The sequence below is a fragment of the Aphanomyces astaci genome (assembly GCF_000520075.1).
Source record: "Aphanomyces astaci strain APO3 unplaced genomic scaffold supercont1.12, whole genome shotgun sequence".
Classification (NCBI taxonomy): Eukaryota; Oomycota; class Saprolegniomycetes; order Saprolegniales; family Verrucalvaceae; genus Aphanomyces; species Aphanomyces astaci.
The window spans coordinates 494,524-513,195 of NW_009798275.1; the positions used below are offsets into that span (position 1 = coordinate 494,524).

At 54.9% G+C, this 18,672-nt stretch overlaps 8 protein-coding genes across 9 annotated transcripts; 4 read left to right on the top strand and 4 right to left on the bottom strand.

The window, feature by feature from the left end:
- Positions 1 to 828: 828 nt before the first annotated feature.
- Positions 829 to 1,727, top strand: H257_06210 (hypothetical protein; the record flags this gene model as incomplete). Its single annotated transcript, XM_009831354.1, has 4 exons — positions 829 to 1,095; positions 1,141 to 1,257; positions 1,344 to 1,442; positions 1,500 to 1,727. The coding sequence occupies 4 exons, from the start codon at positions 829 to 831 to the stop codon at positions 1,725 to 1,727; spliced, it is 711 nt and encodes a 236-aa protein (XP_009829656.1).
- Positions 1,728 to 2,236: 509 nt separating this feature from the next.
- H257_06211 (hypothetical protein) lies at positions 2,237 to 2,681 on the bottom strand (the record flags this gene model as incomplete). The annotated part of the gene is made up of 2 exons (XM_009831355.1): positions 2,237 to 2,578; positions 2,631 to 2,681. The coding sequence occupies 2 exons, from the start codon at positions 2,679 to 2,681 to the stop codon at positions 2,237 to 2,239; spliced, it is 393 nt and encodes a 130-aa protein (XP_009829657.1).
- Positions 2,682 to 2,962: 281 nt separating this feature from the next.
- On the top strand, positions 2,963 to 3,412 carry H257_06212 (hypothetical protein; the record flags this gene model as incomplete). The annotated part of the gene is made up of 3 exons (XM_009831356.1): positions 2,963 to 3,058; positions 3,114 to 3,215; positions 3,269 to 3,412. The coding sequence occupies 3 exons, from the start codon at positions 2,963 to 2,965 to the stop codon at positions 3,410 to 3,412; spliced, it is 342 nt and encodes a 113-aa protein (XP_009829658.1).
- A 5-nt stretch (positions 3,413 to 3,417) lies between these two features.
- H257_06213 (protoheme IX farnesyltransferase) lies at positions 3,418 to 4,921 on the bottom strand (the record flags this gene model as incomplete). Its single annotated transcript, XM_009831357.1, has 1 exon — positions 3,418 to 4,921. A coding segment is annotated over one exon (1,362 nt), but the record flags the coding sequence as incomplete, so codon positions are not given.
- Positions 4,922 to 4,960: 39 nt separating this feature from the next.
- On the bottom strand, positions 4,961 to 10,691 carry H257_06214. Of its 2 annotated transcripts, XM_009831358.1 has the most exons (23): positions 10,560 to 10,691; positions 10,431 to 10,509; positions 10,305 to 10,380; positions 10,191 to 10,248; positions 10,023 to 10,141; positions 9,930 to 9,972; positions 9,761 to 9,873; positions 9,471 to 9,608; positions 9,323 to 9,421; positions 9,182 to 9,274; positions 9,013 to 9,096; positions 8,859 to 8,954; positions 8,718 to 8,802; positions 8,498 to 8,646; positions 8,241 to 8,427; positions 7,947 to 8,176; positions 7,715 to 7,881; positions 7,034 to 7,658; positions 6,852 to 6,989; positions 6,694 to 6,783; positions 6,549 to 6,627; positions 6,360 to 6,444; positions 4,961 to 6,228 (listed from the first exon to the last, which is right to left on the bottom strand). In XM_009831358.1, exons 1-23 carry the CDS (start codon positions 10,639 to 10,641, stop codon positions 5,157 to 5,159), a joined length of 3,987 nt encoding a protein of 1,328 aa, XP_009829660.1. In that variant the 5' UTR covers positions 10,642 to 10,691; the 3' UTR covers positions 4,961 to 5,156. The 2 variants fall into 2 exon arrangements, with proteins under 2 accessions (XP_009829660.1, XP_009829661.1); XM_009831359.1 differs by having other exon boundaries at positions 4,961 to 6,444.
- A 437-nt stretch (positions 10,692 to 11,128) lies between these two features.
- On the top strand, positions 11,129 to 12,861 carry H257_06215 (hypothetical protein). The gene has a single exon (XM_009831360.1). It carries the CDS (start codon positions 11,196 to 11,198, stop codon positions 12,747 to 12,749), a length of 1,554 nt encoding a protein of 517 aa, XP_009829662.1. The 5' UTR covers positions 11,129 to 11,195; the 3' UTR covers positions 12,750 to 12,861.
- Positions 12,862 to 13,021: 160 nt separating this feature from the next.
- Positions 13,022 to 17,017, top strand: H257_06216 (hypothetical protein). Its single transcript, XM_009831361.1, has 10 exons — positions 13,022 to 13,105; positions 13,197 to 14,387; positions 14,443 to 14,501; positions 14,555 to 14,883; positions 14,929 to 15,043; positions 15,109 to 15,337; positions 15,390 to 15,761; positions 15,842 to 15,904; positions 15,995 to 16,173; positions 16,235 to 17,017. Exons 2-10 carry the CDS (start codon positions 13,232 to 13,234, stop codon positions 16,844 to 16,846), a joined length of 3,114 nt encoding a protein of 1,037 aa, XP_009829663.1. The 5' UTR covers positions 13,022 to 13,105; positions 13,197 to 13,231; the 3' UTR covers positions 16,847 to 17,017.
- Positions 17,000 to 18,546, bottom strand: H257_06217 (hypothetical protein). Its single transcript, XM_009831362.1, has 5 exons — positions 18,305 to 18,546; positions 18,179 to 18,250; positions 18,081 to 18,137; positions 17,840 to 18,033; positions 17,000 to 17,781 (listed from the first exon to the last, which is right to left on the bottom strand). The coding sequence occupies exons 1-5, from the start codon at positions 18,522 to 18,524 to the stop codon at positions 17,077 to 17,079; spliced, it is 1,248 nt and encodes a 415-aa protein (XP_009829664.1). The 5' UTR covers positions 18,525 to 18,546; the 3' UTR covers positions 17,000 to 17,076.
- Positions 18,547 to 18,672: the final 126 nt, after the last annotated feature.

The window sequence follows — 18,672 nt, forward strand, 5'->3', positions numbered from 1 at the left end:
GGTATGCACAATCTACCATTTCGAATCACAGACATTTTAGGAGAAAGGAAAGCAAGACAAGTTGTCGCGAGAATTTCAAGCTGCGATGGAACGAGCTTCGGATACTCAGGGCAAAGCTTCGGATGCGCAGGACAAAGCCTTGGACAATCAAAAGGTTGGAGTACCTGTAGTCCGATATGCGGTGAGGTCATAATGTCGTCCACAATTACTACTAGTCATCCGTTGGAGACTGATTTCTGCCAAGGGCCAAGACAAATCCACGCGCTAGCGGTGCCGTAGGGAGGTCAACGTAGACTACTGGGACACTGTGTAATGTAGAGCTTGTGTGCTGTTTGATATTGGAGTACCTTTTTTAAAGTCCGCAATGGTATTAATAGTTGTATCCATGCTAACGTTCGTGTACATAATACTAACGTTACTTTTGGTATGCATGCTTTTGGCAGCACAGTACGAGTACATGTACAGACAGTACTGCTAACGCTTAGTGCAAATCAGATTTTCACCGCAGTGGAGCAGCGCGCTCCTGGGTTTCGGGGAAGCACGACTTCGTTGCCGACGACCTGCGCTCCACGCGTTAGGCGCTGATCACTTTTATACCGAGCTTCGTGTGGTGGTCCACTGGGCTTTAAAACTGCTTCACTGAGGACTGGGAATGGAGTAGTGATCATCGACCAAAGTTCAGTACTGTATCGACGGAGTTTACTATGTTGACGTATCGGGAATATATAAACTACAGTGACCTCTCGCGCTGTGTTAGATGGATTGTCCAACGAGTAATGGCCGTTGGAGAACCGTGTGCCCCCGTTTTGAATTTACTCATTTCCCAAGATGCAGTCGATGGCGTGTCAACAGCGCCACGGCTGGCGTCGCCTCGTAGGATCATGCAACCCCCTACGCCATTCTGGACGGCCAATGCTCTGCATGCAAAGTGGATCTCCAAGCCGGTTTCAAGGACTTCTCAAGTTTTCAACCTCTGCGGACAAGAAAAGCGACAAGCGCAATGGGAACGATCACGACGACGACAAGAGCATGATGGAGAAAGTCAAGGAGACGGTCCACGCCAGCGTGGACAAATCCTACGAGCAATTGCAAAAGGTCACCCTCCCAACCGACGTTGAAGTGATATAGAACGTTGCGTAGCTCAAAAGTGGGTTGGAGTCCATTGACGAAAAGTTGCTCGGGGACGACGGCGTGGTGGACAAGGCCAAGGAAAAGCTTCACGCCGGCATTGACAAATCCCACGAACAGTTCGACAAGGTAACGTTTTGTAACGTTATGTACTGTACATCGCAGCCCCTAAGAGTGCGACGATGTTTTCCGCGTGTTTGTTTTGAGTACTGTAGCTCAAGAAGGACCTCGAGAGCCAAAACGACAAAGTGCGTGCCATGGCGTCCAAGTACTTTGACTCTGTGAAGGACAATGCAACGAATGTCCAGGACATGGTCCGAGCTTTCCCGTTTCTCCTTGTGGTAGTGTGATTTCCTGACGAGATGTGCTAGCTGAAGGACTACGGGGACAACACCACGGAGATGGGCATGGATTACTACGAGCGCGTGCGAGACTCGCTGGACAAGTGGAACGAGAGCTTGCTGGATCTGGAGACGAAAGCCAGCGAGTTTAGCGGCTCCTTTGGCAAAGACGTATCGGATTACGTGAAGCAGCAGCGTAAAGAGCATGCTGAGTTGACCCGCAAGGCGAAGGGTCGTAAGCAGAAGAAGCGCGATTGATCAAACTGCATATTAGCCTTACCCAATAACCAATGAATCGACCATGAGAGATGAGCGACAGCGAGGTCATGACCGTCATTGGACCCACCTGTAATCTAAGTAATCTAACAGTCTCAATTGTCGATAGTTTAACACTCAATCTGGTTGATCTCTAAATTTCACACGTTTCATGTGCCATATTGCTCTATCAACATCAACGCACGACCGAAAACCTCACTCGCTTCAATGGTCATTTCGATTGTAATCATGAACATTTGCAACCTGCTAAAGAGTACAACATCCCGAAATCTCCCTAACGTTAATGATAATCCAAACTCACAGTGTCAATTAACCGACAACCTGGCATGACCAATCATTTCCAATCGGAGGTAGTATCAATTATTAATAGTATGAATTGATGTAGCCGTGCACTTTAGCGTTGCTAACGTGGCCGACCATTGATGTGCCGATTGTCCATTGATGTGCCACGTAGACTCCTCTTCATTGTAAGCTCTCGCTGTGCTTTACAGTTAGGGTTGCCCACGGCCAGATTGCCCCGAGTGGCCGGATTGCCCAGTGCAGGCAGGTTGCTGCGAGTGACCATGTCGTGCAGATTGTCCTTGCTGACCACCGGTACAATGGCCACACTGCCCTGACTGGGTCGATTGTCCACGTTGCCCACCGGTAGATTGTCCGTACTGGCCTGGTAGAGCTTGTTGCCCAGATTGCCCTTGTTGGCTACTGGTAGCTTGTCCATATGGCCCTGTCGCGCCAGTTTGGCTCGTTTGTCCGCACTGCCCCGACTGGCCTTGGGTCTTGGTTGCATATGGGGACGACGACTCCTTGTCATCTTGACCAAAGGCGCTCTTGACCTACGTACGCTTGTGTCAAAGAGATGATGTCGAACCCTTAGTATGCCCAGACCTTGTCCTTCATTTTCTCCATCGTGCTCTTGTCCTCGCCTTGTTGCGCCATCGTGTTTTGCTGAATGAGTCACCTCACTCGGCGTGGTGGTGGACAATAACTTGATTGGACCGTTGGCACATTTTATGGTTGAGTTTCAACTTGCACATGGAATGGCACAATGCGGTACTACTCAATTGACGCGATATATCACACTTTTCAAGTGTCACCTCGACATCAATCCGTTGAATGACTATTGATTGTCCAACAACCAGTGGCGGTTGGAACGTCCTGAGACTTCGCGCACAACAAACTGAAAGTTTCTCCAGAGTTTATTCGCACTGGGCAGGACAATGGCGCAACACCAAGGCGACGAGAAATCGATGATGGACAAAGTCAAAGACTCGCTCCACGCTGGCTACGAAAGCACGTCGGATCAATTTCAAAAGGTATCGTGATGATGACATACTAGTCTTGTCCTGGATTATTACTAACATTGCGCAGTTCAAGAGCAGCTTTGAGGGGCAAGATGAAAAGACCCCTTCCAAAGCCACCCAGTTCTTTGAGTCTGTGAAGGGGCACCCTCCGTCGGAAGCCCAGGACACGGTAATATGATACTATATGTCATACGTCCAATCGACCTGCAAAGTCAATTCTAGCTCGAACAAGTCGGGACCGAAGCTCAAGACAGAAAAGGGCACGACGAAGGCTGCAAAGCTGGAGCCGACTGCGCGTGCCCTTCCGCTCCCGCGGAAATCCGCATGCAATCGACGGACCAGCAAAAGGGCAGCAGCACTGCCTAGACAAGCCGTCGTCTAATATTCAACCTCCATGTTCACAATATACTTCGACTTTATAACAACACATGCAATGTCGCCGTATATACCGTAGCTAGGAGCCGCAGATGATACATATTTTAATTCTACGTTCACTTCTTGGTCATGATACTTTTACTGGATGGCTCGGGGGAGGTCCTTTGTGATGGCACGGGTGGTTTGCACCGTGTCGACAGCCGATTCAGTGACGACAACTGGGCAAAACAGGTGCGACTCGTCCGTCTTGACGTCGCCGCTGGCCTTCCACAGGTACTCGTGCACACACATCTCCTTGAGGTACGCCTTGACCTCGTTTACTTTGCGCGTCCATTCGTCCGTGGCCACCACCGCCGTCGACTGCTCGGGCTCGTCACCCCCTTCGACCAGCTGGAGAAGCGGCTCGTGCTGCGGTTGGGTTGCGGCAGATTCGTCCCAGTTCTTGCTGTGGAACACCATCAGTCCAAGCACCGCCGGGAGGTACCACAGCGAACACATAAACACTTTCTGGGCGTTCGCGGTCGAGGGCGTGGCGTAAAATTGGCGCGCCAAGTTGACGGCGTACGCGTTGATGGCCAAACCTTCCAGCGCAAACATGTAGCTCGTGGCCCCCGACGCGGCGGCTGCCAGCGGGAGCGCCGTGAGCCCCACGGCGTATCGCATGATGACGCCGGCAGTTCTCGCCCCACTGGGGTCTGCGCACGGAATCATCTTGTAACCGCCGCGCGCGTAGTCGTGGCGAAGGCGCCAGCTGAGCGCAAAGAAGTGCGGCATCTGCCACATGAACAGCGCCGCGCCCGTGAGCATGGCTTCGGGTGAGAACAGCATTCCGTTGGCGGCGGTGACGCCCATGACGGGAGGGATGGCGCCGACGAGCGCGCCGACCCACGTGTTCCATTCAGACGTCTGCTTCATGGGAGTGTACACGAGCGAGTACAGGCCAATGTTGAAGAGACTCAACGACGCCGTCAATGGGTTGCACGCGGCTGCCAACAGCGCGGTACTCGTCACGGCGGTCGCGGCGCCGAAGGCTACTGCATGGTTCGTCGTGATGGCGCCGCGTGGAAGTGGACGCATCATCGTGCGCTTCATCATGGCATCGGTCTTGACTTCCCACGCTTGGTTGAACGTGTTGGCACTAGCGGCAGCGAGCGTCGTGCCCACCGAAAGCGCTGCAAACGACGACCACGAGATCGGACCGCCCATCATGAAGAATCCCGCGCCGGCAGTGAGCACCACCAACGAGCTCAATCGTGCCTTGGACAATTGGCTGTAGATCGTGAGGCGTTCATTGAGCGAGAGCGGCACGGCCACCGACGCTGCCGACACCTCGCTGATGGTAGACGATAACTGTGCATCTGTCCGCGTGGAGAGGCTCAATATGCGGAAGATTGGCGCATTGTGTCGCCGCAGGTGTGCCGACAGCAGGTGATTCCGTCGCAGGGCCAGCATGGTCAATGGATTTGCGCTCGCAGCGTTGGGGATGCTCTTGAATTCAGCAGTCAGTGCAATCCACCAGCCAGGCCGCAGCGCATTTTGTTTTAAATGACTTGAATAATATATTGGACATCGTATTTAAATAAACTTTTATCGGAGCCCTGATTGGTGGAAGCGACTCACGTTGACAAATCCAATTGCGCGACGTCCACATAGACATGACGAGCTCAAAGCGTGTTTTTGTCATGTTCAAGGCTATGACGTGGCACGCCGACGTACGGACAATAAATAGGGGGTCCTACGACACGACGCACTTGTCTTTGGTTGTCTTTTGCGACTGGAGTGGCGGCGGTTTCGCGCCAGGCTTGATGGGAGGCAGCGACGATCGCACGATCGCATCATGTTGGTCGGCGATGTGGACTTTGGCGGGCGTGCTGCGTTGCGCAAACGAATACGTCTTGGCCTTGTCGCTCTTGACCAACATGCCGGCGTCTGTCGACCCATCGCTAGCGTCGTTCATGGCGGCAATGGGCAGGGTGTCTGGAAAGGTCACGACGGTATTCAGGGCGGTTGTAGCAAGCTGATCGACGTCGAGAGGTACGTTGTACGTAGTTGGAGGTGGTTTGGTCACGAGTGGCGGCGCTACATCCGGCGACGCCAGCAGCAACGCCTCCTCCTGTCGGCCTTCCATGGCCTCCGAGTCGTCTCGCCGGTCTTCGATCTTTTCCGCATGCGATCGGTGCGTACCTGGTCGTTTTCTCGTCCGGTGCTTCTTGGACGCCTTTGGCGTGCTCGACGGACTGGGCGGGCCGCCACGCTCCTCATCCGTTTGCGTGCCCGTGTGCTGCACTGCGACCGACGCGTCGTCGGATTCAGTGTGGATGTAGCTCGCCTCGAGTTTGTCCTTTAGGTTGCGGTTTGTCTTGTGCAATTTGGCCACGACCTCGCCCAGTTGGTCTCGCTCCACCTGTGTCTTCAACAGCATCGCTCGCACCGCGTCCAGCTCTGCGTGCAGCGATTCCACTTCGACCGAGTTGTCCACAAGCAATGTTTCCTGCATTTGCAGCTTGGCCTCGGCCGCCGCCAATGCGTCCCGCATCCACTCCATCGAGTGCAATGACGACGACGCTGTTGTTGTGGTCGTCGTCGCTGCTTTGTCGTCCAGGGACACGACCTCGTGCGGCAACGTCTTGAGCGAACTGCTCGGCACGTTCCCAAACACAGAAAACTCGACTGGACTTGACCGAAAGTACGCAAGCAGCGCGGCCGAGATGGGGCATTCCACGCTCACGGCAAAGTCCATGACGGGATCCACCGATGCCGTCGCCGCCACCTGCGACACGTGATTCGTCGAGTCGTCCTGAAACCATCTACGGAAACGATCAACGTTGTTGCTGCACCACACAGGCGGCCACTGGATATCACAAAGTAATGCAAAGTGAATAGTATATAATTATAACCTCCCCCCCAGCCAACCACTGGATATATTCCTATTTCGTACTTGAACGCGACAAACACATCGCGACAGAGCTTGCCGGGGATGCCACGCAACGCTGACACTGCAAAGTGCAGTCGCAACGGTGTATCTATCGGTATATATTGTACACATATTTCGTCATGAAAACCCCAACGTCGACGTATATTGCGGAAGGGATGGGGAGATGGAATGGGTATGGTATAGGGGGGTTACCAAGAAAGGTGGCCAACGTAGGTACTGCGATGATGGGCGCAGAAGTGTCTTCAATCAGACTGCGCTGTTGATCGTGCCACTAATAACGCCGTCAAGGACACCAAGCATGAGCATATTACGAGAGAGATGTGAACCGTGTATGTACTTGATGGGAGAGCACTGTGGGCGTGATCTCGCACGAGAGCGTGCCGCACACAGTGCCGCGGTTGTCCAAGATGGGCACATGGTCCACAATCTAGGCAGGTCCCATGATGCTCTCTCTGACAACATACTAAGTAGATAGCGTGTTTGTGTCGTGTCGACCTTGAGTCCAAATTCCAAGCTTGAAAGGAACACGTAGGCGCGCCCAATCAATTGGGGTGTCGGGGGCTCGTAGAACGGATCGATGCTGCCTTCGGGGACTTCGATCGCGTCGTGGTTGCGCCCGTTTTCCAAAAAAAGCTAAACCTATGGGTTTGGTGTTGATGATATGAAGCCAGCCGTACCTGGTACAAGTCGCGCATCTCATAGATTTGGTTGTCAAACTTGTCGATGTCCCACAGCACTGACCGATACGTGCCAGCGTCTTGAAATGTCACGAGCACCTTGAGCTCGGTGCCGATGGCGTCGGTGATGTCGGCCACGTGTCCGAGCTGCGCCAGGACGGGCTTGGTCGGCATGAGCTTGACGGAAAACGTCACTTGTTTATGCAGTTCTTCGCAGATCGAGTTGGCTTCCTTCACGAGGGGGATCGTCCGCAGCAGGTCCTGCGCCAGCAGCGACCGCTCGAGCTGTTCGCGCTCCTTCTTCTCGGCCAACCGTTTGGTTTCGCGCATCTGCTGCTGCAAACTCTGCTCCAAATCGCGTTGCTTCTGCATCAGCTCCGACTGCTTTCGCTCGTACACGACCTCGGCCTTGGCCATCTCCTCGGCCAGCTTGGTCTCTTGGTCGGCTAGCTGCACCGCGAGCTTCTTCTTGTCCACTTGGCCGCCCTCTTCGGTCCGCTGCAGCTGGCTCTTGAGCTCCATCTCCTTGACCTTCATCTCTTCCTGCATCCCCCTCACATGCGCCTCCCACTCCTCACGCTGCTTGTCCATCTTGACATTAGCGCTTTCCTGTGCTTCCTTCATCCTACATCGACCCCGATGACCAAGTCCGACGACATGTATACATGCATGCATGCCTACCTGGCTTCCATTTCCTGGATACGACTCTCCATCTCAGCCACCTCCTTGTCGGTTTGCCCACCGTCGTCTTCCTTAAAGTCCATTTGCTTGCAGTTCATTTCCTTCATGGCAAACTGCCAGTCGTGGATACTTGCCGTGTCGTCTACTCTCTGCGCTGGGATCACCACCTAAGAATGACCATCCAGTTGGGTGTTGTTTTAGCCGGGGGGGGGACTATATCGACTGTACGAACTCGAAGGACATTGACGTTGCCAAGGATGAGCCGGTCGCTGTGCTGCAGCACCCGCGAGTTGCCGCACTGGACAAAGTCCCCGTTCACCACGACACTTGCCCCCGGCATGCCAGTGATCGTCAGCTGCGCCTCTAGCCTCTCCACAACGCAATGCTCCTTGAGAATTCCGAGGCCGCCCAAGATGATGGTCTGCGGCTGGTCGGCATCTGACCGCCCAATGCGATTCGGACCTAAGATGAATCGATGGATGGTGTTAGATGCATTGGCTGGTGTAGGCAATCAAGGGCAAAGTACCGTTCTGGAAGAAATAAAATAGCTTTTCACTCATCTGTTGGTCTTCGTTCAAGTTGAGAAGGTGCGGGTCCGTCTTGGCTTTGGCTCGAATGTCGTGGAGGTTTGTGGAGAGCCCAATGGACTTGAGTTGGTCCTCGCGTTTCTTAGCAAGTTCTTCCGTTTCCTTGAGCCGATCCGTCCACGATTTCTATCGCCATGCATCAAACCCTGTCACATATATATATATTTGCATTAAACCCGCTGGGTTGAGTACATACCTCGCTTTCTCGAAGCAGCCGCTGGTTTTCTTCGAGTTGCTCGCGAATCGCAGCCATTTCTGCCTCCTTTTGCCGCCGTTCGTCTGCCTCTTCCCTCGACAGCATGCGCGTCTCTGGCCGATTCGCGAGGGCAGCGTCTTCTCTTGACGCTATATATTCCATATTATTGTCAATATATTTATTATTATCAACGAGATTACAATGGCAGAATCGAACGTACTCATGCGGGAGCCAGGCCTTGCCCCTGGGTCCATGCCACCGCTCTCGATCATCGCTCGACGCAGCTGCTCCAGTTCTTCTTTCAACTATCCCCGTGGGATCACATAGAGTTATGCTGCGATATATATATCGTTGTATGTACTTGACGAATGAGCATTTGATTTGGGTCTTCGTTCACCACGGCTTGGTTCTTGATTTGCTTGGCGCGGTCAGCATACCGCAACGTGCCCAGCGTTTCCTACACACGAAACCCTGTCGCATGACGTTCAATATGTGACGACGGTGTGTGAATGTACTTGAAAGTTGACACTGGCGGGACTCAACGCGGCAATCATAATCGTCTTGGCATTTCCCCCCAGCGAATCCTTGAGCAAGTGGGTCTGTGTCCCTCGAGTTAGACGACGATTTTGATATTATATATATATTTCTTGATAAAACAGCGAGTAGTAGTTTGTCATAGCTCACCAGTTTGGAATTCCGATACGGCACCAGTGTCTTCTTCTTGCCGTTGGCGTTGTCGGCCAACGCCGAGATGCAGTTGCCCAGCGCCGACAGCGACTAGATCACCGTCCAGATCGATTACCAAGTCGGTCATCGCGATCGTACCTGGTTGATGGCCGCGCCTTCCTTGAGCCTCGCGCCAGTCGCCCCAGTGCTGGCGGCGCGCTCGCTGCCTGCCAAGTCGATCAAGTTGATGCGGCTCACCTACAGACACATTTGTTATTTCAAGTTTGATAACAGTATCGCAGGGTACTTTGTCCATCATTTTGGCCGTCGTGGGGTCCACCTGCGACTGCGTGAGGATGATCTGGAAGATCGTGTGGGCCCGAGAGCTTGTGGCGTTCATGTTGGTCGACGCAGTTGTGCGGGCCATGATACCAGCATCCATGAGCTATAGATAATATATATATATATATTATAGTGTAATATATAAATATTATATACCATACATACCATATATATTATATATATATAGTATACATAGTGTATTATATAAATATTATATATTTCGAAGGATATACTGGTAAATAAAACGATACGTACAGCGGTGATTTCATCATAAGACGACACGGCGCTGCGCGTGAGCCCGTCAGCGTACGGGCCTTGGCTGGGATGGTCGCGCACCTTGAGGTTGTCGGAGGATGGATTGAACAAGTCTAGAGGCGATTCGAGTGACGCTGCATGCATGTGTCCTGATGTAATTCCTACATACCTTTGACCTTTTCATTGTAGATCTCCATCATGCTGGCTTCGACCTACACAAGGGGGATGTTAGGGATGTACACTCATGGGGTATGATGGGTGCCTTGAAGATGGTGCCGTCGGACGCGGCGCCACCGATGCGCTGAAAGATCACTTCGGACGCGCGAGGAATAATCCCCTTGTCGGATCCGTACCCGACCATGGAAAACGACTTGCCCGCACCTAGATAAGTTGTCAAGGGGAAGCAGTTGGTGGGAATTGTCCCACGCACCTGTCTGACCGTACGCAAACAGACTCACGTTGAATCCGGTCCATGCATGTTCCAACACCTGATGGCAACAGTCAGTCCGTCGCAAGGAGGACGCATGACGAAGAAGAAGGCGACCTTGATCCCGAGATCGTCCCACACGATGTCCTGAGACGCATGCTTGGGGTCTCCAGGGGGCGAGAACGAGTCGTAGCTGCATGTACACCATAAGCTGGGCATGGAATGCTTGAAGCCGTTTCTCACCTAAAGTCGAACGTAAAGGACTTTTCGACGGCCGTGTCGGGGTCTGTGATGATGGTCTGTTGCGTTTCCTTGATCATGCCTGTGTGCAATGTCAGGCGACAGACGAGAGCAACCACGTGCACCACGTACGGATGCAGCAGACACTGTTCATGGACTTCTCTCGGTCGTTGAACGGCCGCACGCGCACCGCCACTTGCACATTGTCCCCCATGCGAGGTCGTCCGCCGCCGCGTTGGTGCAGCTAATTTGGTTCTGTGAAACGCGCCACAAGTAACTGCCATATATGGTGATACACAGTTACTTGTCCATGATACGAGGTGCATGTGTACATGGGGACTTGCGAACGTGCGTCCGCGCAGGGCGGGGCCATCAGGACATTGCTCTCACCTTCATGTTCGTCGGGATATTTTTGACTTCAACATGTGAATGGTACGTCTCATATGTTCACTGTCCGGCGCCCCAGGGTGTAGTAGCTTCACCACATGTTAATGACCACAAAATATATATATTCTGGAGCTATATATGGAAATATCCGTGGAAACCTAATAATAGTTGTAATATTTTCCATTCACAGAATTAGAACAGGTGGTCGTTGACATTATTATCAGCAGGCGCCTCGGGTCGCGCCGCCGAATCTGACTGCCGATCCCACTTTCGGATAAATATCCGGATATCGAGTCATCTGAAGTTTGTATGCAGCGAGACACCACACGTTGACTTCTGTGTGCGACACATTATTCTTGCAAGGGAAGGGACGACCTCAACATGCTTCCTTGGGCGTCCATGTTAGAGGCAGCCGCTGAACATGCAGAGGGCGACGTCCTTGCTTCACGAACCCCCTTGCGCAAAGGGCGAGGTGGGATTGCGGCACTCGCAGTACCTCCAGACGTGAAACCCCGGCCCAACGCCAAGCGTCGAAGGCAACAAGTCGACAAAACGGCTTCCGCTCGGCGTCCTCGTGTAAAGGCAAACGAATTGCCCAACATGGACGAGGTGGTGTTGTCGTTGCTGTCCCTTCGTCAGTCGCAGAACCCTCCAATGGCTATCATTCCCATGGCAGGTGGGGACGCAACCGTACAGCCCTTGCACAATTCACTGCAACAGCGCTTCCTATCACCCCATGCTTCTCAAATCAAACATGCGAACCATTCGATGTCGTTCATCTTGAATGGCGGCGCGTCCCTTGAAGACAAGGGGGGCTTGATTCGTCTCCCCAAGTTGCCTCCATTCCAGGCTCCCCATGCGTCCCACCGATCGACATCATCGCCAAACCAACAAGGGTCGACGACCGACGAGCGCACTCGCCGCGTGCTTCAAGATCAGCTGGATACGCTGCATCAACTTCGGTATGAGTATCACGACAATCGCCCATCGCACCTCCACCGAAGCGAGGACATGGTCGACGAGGACGACGACAGATGGGACAGCGACGATAGCTATGACGACGTCGCATCCACAAGTTCGCTCGACCCCAACCACCGATCTTCCTTGGGATTCTCAGACACGAGCGGCGTGTTTCGACGGCTGCTTCCTTCCTCCATCCATGACTACGACGATGCAGCACATCCTTCGTCGTCCAAACACCAAGCGCCGTTCTCCACGAGTTGGGCGCAACGCAAACGCAATTTCGAACTGCTGCAAGTCACCGCCCGTCTTGAAGACGCGCGACAAGACTACCTCGGCCACATCCACTCGAGTCTCGAAGAGGACATGCGCGTGCAGCGCCATTACCAGCACCTCCATCCCCATGCCCCGCTTCCCACCGACGCACAAGTGATGGCCATGCGAAGGCAGCGGGCGCGGGAAGTGTCCATGATGTATCTCTTCGAGACGAATTGCAGGAATGCGTACGAGATTGGCGCGTTTGCATTCAATCATACGACCACGAGCAACGTGTTCAAGGACTCGTTCTCGGACGTCCGTGGGTTGTTGGCGGCGCTGGAGGCGGTCCTGAGCCTGCGCAAGTGCTGGATCGTTCACGTCGAGACGATCCAGAACAACGAGCTTGGAGATGACGAAGATGTCATGACGTTCCACGTCGGCTTCCAAGTGTATGTCCGCGACAACGTCGGAGCCTGCAAAGCGCTCCTGCGCCCGGAATTGCATTGGCTTCTCCCCCATCTCATGCACGCGCGAGAAAGAGGGTTCGTGAGTGTGCAGGCCGCACTGCAATGCCGCTACCGCACGTTTGACGTGAAGAGCATGTACATCCATGTCGACGTCGCTGCACTCGTCCACAGCTTCAACATCCCGACCTCCTCCAATCCCGACAATATGGATCGCATGCCATCTACAAGAACCCTGAATCAAGCACGATAGACACCAAGGGAATAGTATTTATAGGCAATGAAGACGTTAATGGAGGTCTTGTGCCATGTCCACCCAGCTGCCACCGCATCGTGCGTGGCATTGGGAGAAGTGGAACAATGGGGCTTCATTACATGTACGCATGGGATTGGTGGAGCCTGCAAAGTTCGAACAAATTTCAGCCAATGGGATGCGACTACCCGCGTAGTCATTTGCGGTGAGGGTGGTTTTACTCTACAAATGAATATTGTTCCTTTGCAAATTGATACCACATTTATTTACACCCGGCAATCCCGAGACACGAGCACGTGGCGAGCACCTCCCGCGACTGCCGCTGTTCCTTCATTGCCCACCTCTCTTGTCCGCAGGTACATGCATGCCCATGCATTAGACTCCTTCCGTATATGTCATACAGAGGATGATGGAAACTCATTTGTTGTCTTGCGCTCACTAGAGTAGACAAGCGTGTGCGTTCACAACCACACTTCACACCGATGAACCCTCAATTCAATCAACAACCGCCAGGAAGCCAAGGTGCGCCTGGTTTCCGACCGTTCAACCCTGCACAAGGACAACAACCTGGTCCAGGCGGCGTGCCACCACCCGGCTCCGGTGGGTTTCCTCCAAACAGCAACGGCCCTCTCGGTGGTTTCAACCAACAGCAGCTCCCTCCTGGTGGGTTCCAGCAGCCTCCGCGATCGTTTGGCGGCGGGGCACCACCTCCTAACCAGCAACAGCCTGGCATTGCCCCACAACAATTTGGTGCACCGCGTGGGCCACCCACTTCCCAGCCAGGACCATTCTTAGGGGCGCCTCGTGGGCCACCTCAAGTTGGCGGGCCTCCGCTTAGCGGTCCGCCCGGAGGCGGTGGTACCCAGTTCAATGGCGCCCCCCGCGGACCTCCTTCTCAAGGCAGCATTCCAGGCCAGTTCGGAGCCCCCACTGGTACCTTCCCCGCACCTGGTCTTGCGCAGCAGTTTGGCCGCATGTCTGTGGGTGGTCCCCCTCCCAGTGGCCCGCCGCCGCAAGGTCCCCCAGCCGGCGGATTTCAGAAAGGACCCCCGCCTCCCCAAGGCGGTGGCTTCCAAGGGCCTCCTGGCGGTCAGTTCCAGCAAGGTCCTCCGCCGCCTGGTCAATTCCAGCAAGGGCCTCCGCAGTTCCAGCAAGGTCCTCCGCCGCCACCGGGAGCCGGGTACCCCCCGCAAGCCCCCCCTCAGTTCCAGCAAGGCCCGCCACCACCGCCGGGAGCCGGGTACCCTCCCCAGCAGCAGCAGCAGCAGCAGCAGCCGCCACAGCAAGGCGGCGTCCCGAGCGGCGACTTTAACCAGGCCGGCTATACCTCGAACGCGCCGATGCCGTCCACCGGGCAGCTGTCGGAAGCAGTGTTGGCAGCCCAATGCGACCCCCGATACATGCGCTTGACCGTGAATGCGATTCCGCATTCGCAGGAGCACGCAACCAAGTCCGCGTTGCCTCTGGGCGTGATCATCCAACCACTGGCCAAACCCGACAAGCCGCTGGACGTGGTCAACTTTGGCGCGAGCGGCGTCGTCCGATGCAAGGCCTGCCGCACGTACATCAATCCGTTCGTGCAGTGGGTGGACAACGGCCGGCGGTGGCGATGCAACCTCTGCGGCGTGTCCAACGATGGTACACCCCCCCCATCTAATGCCCTTCTGAGTTGATATCTCATTTTGTATTGTAGTGGCGGGTAATTACTTCTGCCACTTGGGGCCAGACGGCCTACGCCAAGACAAGGACGAGGTATACAGATTTCAATAGAATTAACGGGGTTGAAAGATGAGGGTGTTTGGTAGCGCCCCGAACTGCGCAGCGGCGCCGTCGAGATCGTCGCGTCCTCCGAGTACATGATGCGCCCCCCGACGCCGCCCGTGTATGTGTTTGTGATCGACGTGTCCGCGCAGGCCGTGGCCAGCGGCATGCTCGCTGTGTGCGCCGACACGATCAAGCGCGAGCTGGACAACCTCCCCGGGGCCCCGCGCACCCGCGTGGGGTTCATCACGTTTGACAACGCCGTGCACTTTTACAACCTCAAGGCGGGCCTCACGAGTCCGCAAATGATGGTCGTGCCCGACATCAACGAACTGTTCATTCCGATTCCGGACGAGCTGCTCGTCAACTTGAGGTGAGAGGGATTGCTTTTTATTTCTTATTTTCACATGTTACGTAGCGACTCGCGCGAGTTGGTCGAAGCGCTGCTGGACATGCTTCCCCGGGCCCATCAAAGCACCCGCAACCCCGACACGTGCCTCGGTCCGGCCATCCGCGCAGCCTTTCGCTTGATGGTGATCGCCCCCCCTCATCCTCTCCCTACTACTACTACTACTTGTCTTCTCATATTTTGAATTAGACCTCGGTGGGGGGCAAGATGCTCGTGTTCCAGAGCTCACTGCCGACGGCCGGCCAAGGATCGCTCAAGCATCGAGAAGACTCGCGGGTGCTGGGGACCAACAAGGAGCACGACCTTCTCAACCCCGTCGACACGTTCTATCGTAAAAACGCCATTGAATTCTGCCGCCAACAAGTGAGCGTCGACACGTTTCTATTTTCCCCGCAGTACACCGACTACGCGTCCCTGGGTACTAACCAACACACTCTATTCCTCACGAGGTTGTTGACCGATGTGGCTAGGCGCCATGTCCAAGTACTCGGCCGGCCAAGTGTTTCACTACCCCGGCTTCGTCGCGGCCAAGGACGGCGACAAGTTCAGCGCCGAGCTCGCGCACACGCTGACCCGGGAGACGGGATGGGAGTCTGTCATGCGTGTGCGGTGCACCAAGGGCATGCGCCTCGTCAACTTCTACGGCAACTCGTTCCTCCGCGGACCAGACCTCCTCGCGCTGCCCAACTGCCACGCGGACGCAGCATTTGCAATCGAAATTGAGCACCAGGACGCCCTGCTCACCGCCAGTGTCATCAGCATCCAAGCGGCGTTGCTGTACACGACATCGTGTGGCGAGCGCCGCATTCGCGTGCTCACGGTGGCCATCCCCGTGACCAAATGTATGACAACTTTCTTGAATGATATATATATATATATGAGGTAGTATTATGACTATTATTCACCAAGTTGTTGGCGCTAGTGTTTGCCGAAGTGTTTCGATCGGTGGATGTGGACGCCATTTGCAACATGATTGCGAAAAACGGTACGCTTTCAAGAGTCGTGTTTGGTTGCCCTTTATATATATTATTTATTATTTTTTACGGACGAACGTGGTATATATATATATTTGTAGCCCTGGAAGTGGCGCTCAAGAGCGGGTTGGAAACTGCGCGCAACAAGATGCAGACAGTATGTGTCGACATTGCACGCGCATATCGCACGAGTGGCGCGTACGGTCACAACAACCCGACCAACAACACGGGCTACCAGCTCCAGCTGCCGGAATCGCTGCAGTTGCTGCCCTTGTACACGGTATATATATATATCCCATTATGTAGTACTCGAATGACATATTTATTGTGAATGCATGTAGATGGCGCTGATGAAGAGCCCGGCGTTCCGCGGCGGCACCGACATTGGGTCGGACGAGCGGTCGCATGTCCAGTACACGCTGTACAACATGCCCGTGTCGTTGTCCCGCAGCTTCATCTACCCGCGACTGTTTTCGCTCCTGGACCTGGCGCCGGAAGCCGGCCTCCCGTCCGACGACCCGCGCGCCGTGACGGCCGGCGCCGACAAGATCGTGCTCCCGCACGTGCTCAACTTGTCGGTGGAGCGCCTCAACACGGAAGGCGCCTTCTTGCTCGAAGACACGCTCAGCCTGTACCTGTGGGTGGGGCGGGCGCTGCACCCGCGGTTTGTGTCGAGCTTGTTTGGCGCCGACTCGATCGAAGGCATCGACTGCCGCGAGCTGTCGCTGGCTCCCCCGACCGACGACGTTGGCACCCGCGTGCACAACATCGTGCAGGCGCTCCGGGAGGACCGCACCGCGCACATGAAGCTCCATGTGATCCGGGAAGGCCACCCCGTGGAAGGCAAGTTCTTCTGGAAACTGGTCGAGGACCGCGCGAGTTTTGCCGGCGGCCAAGCGTCGTACGCAGAGTACCTTGGCCAGATCAACCGCCTCAGCCACGGCGGCAAGTAGATTCGACATGGCGACTCCCCCCTCATACATACATTCATCGAGCATTCATTCATTCTTCTCTCTCATATAACCTCGATTTGATCAACCAAGTACTGGTGATGTCGACATTTCACTTTGCACTTGTACGATGTCGCAGTTTCTCTATGAGAGGACCAAGACAAGAGACACTTGTTGGTGGAGGTCGTGTTGCTGTTGTCCACTGGGAAGTCTACAGGCTGGTTCTGGTCCTACTACGCAGTATACGTACGCACGTAGACATACACGGTGATCTCCTTGGCCGCCCATGTGCCGTTAACTTTGGCTTCGCGGGGGGGATGGTCGAACAGCGTGCACGCGCTGCGCTTGCACTGCTTGGCGCTGTGTCGGCCGCACAGTTTCTTGGACACGATGAGGCGGCGGAGGTGGCGCATGTGCCGCATCTTGTCCATCACGGCGAGCATGAGGTCGTCGGTGAAGACGAGGTTGTTAATGAACACGACGGTCGCGTCCACGAGGTTGGCCTCGTCCGGAGGCCGCACAATGTCGCCTTGGACGATGACCACCCGCTTATGCTCGAGCACGTCGGGGCAGTTGGCGCGGAGTCGGCCGAGGGCGCGCTGTCCGATCTCGACGCGATTGGCAAACAGCTCCATGCCCTTGGACACGCGGCAGGTGGTTTCGAGGGCCACTTGGAGCACGGGCTTGCCGGTACCGCACCCGAGGTCGTAGAACACGTCCGACTCGCGCAGCTGGAGCAGCGGGATGATGGTTGTGGAGAAGTCTTGTTCCTGGATCTCGCCGTATGTGGTCATGAAGATCAGGTCCGCCTGCGACGCGGTGCGCACCACGTCGGAAACGTCGGCGCAGGCGGCCATCTCGTTGCGGACGATCTCGTCCGACACCTTGTACACGTCGCGGTCATCCTCGTCGACTTCGGCGTACGCGAGCCCGAGATGCTAATCACGAACGAATCACATATGAACAACACGACAAGGAGGAGCGCGGGGGACGCACGCGGAGGGCTTCGGACCGACCCAGCATCGGCGTCGGGGACTCGTCCGTGAGATCGAAAAACAAGTCGGCGTCGATGAGGTCTTGCCGATGGACCTTGTCCTCGGCATCGTCTTCCCCTTCGCTTGCAGAGTCTGCTTCTTCGCCGTCATCGTCGTCATCGTCGTCATCAAGAGTCAAGTCAATGACTTTGGGCTCTTGTCAAGTGGGATAAATGTTAGACAAGAACAGATATGCAGTGTACCGAATGGTATTGTGCGGGATGGCATGCTGCGCATGAGGCCTTGGGACCTGCCGCGGCCTGGACAGCATCAACAACATGATAGGTACATAAGGACATACGTGGACTAACGGCGACGTGGGCATTTGAGGTTGACGTGGTAGGTTCTGGAGACAAGTACACCGTTTGATCCTCTACACGAAAGGTTAGCAATACGCTCCAACGCATATATGGATCGTTCGGCGTACCTTCGTCGGAGTCGAGCACCACCACGGGCGATTGGCGGCGAGCAGCGCGTTTGTCCGTGGCAAGTGACGGTGGTTCAATCAGGCGCCTCTTCTTCCCGTTAGCGCCGTCTGCAAGAGAGGCTGCTGTTTGGCGTGCTTGCATGTCGTCCTCCTGGGCCACGCAGCAGTCTCCACTTGACGCTAACGAGTCGAAGACGAGTCGGCGTCGACTGGTCTCCATGTAGAATGCCTTCACGTGGGACGAAATCCGGATAATAGGAGTATTGTTTCCGGAACCCTACTTGCATGTCATATACTTTGAAGAGGTTTAGGTCACGTATCTGTTGTGGTTGATCATGCTGATTGCCTCAACCAAGATCAGTAGCTGC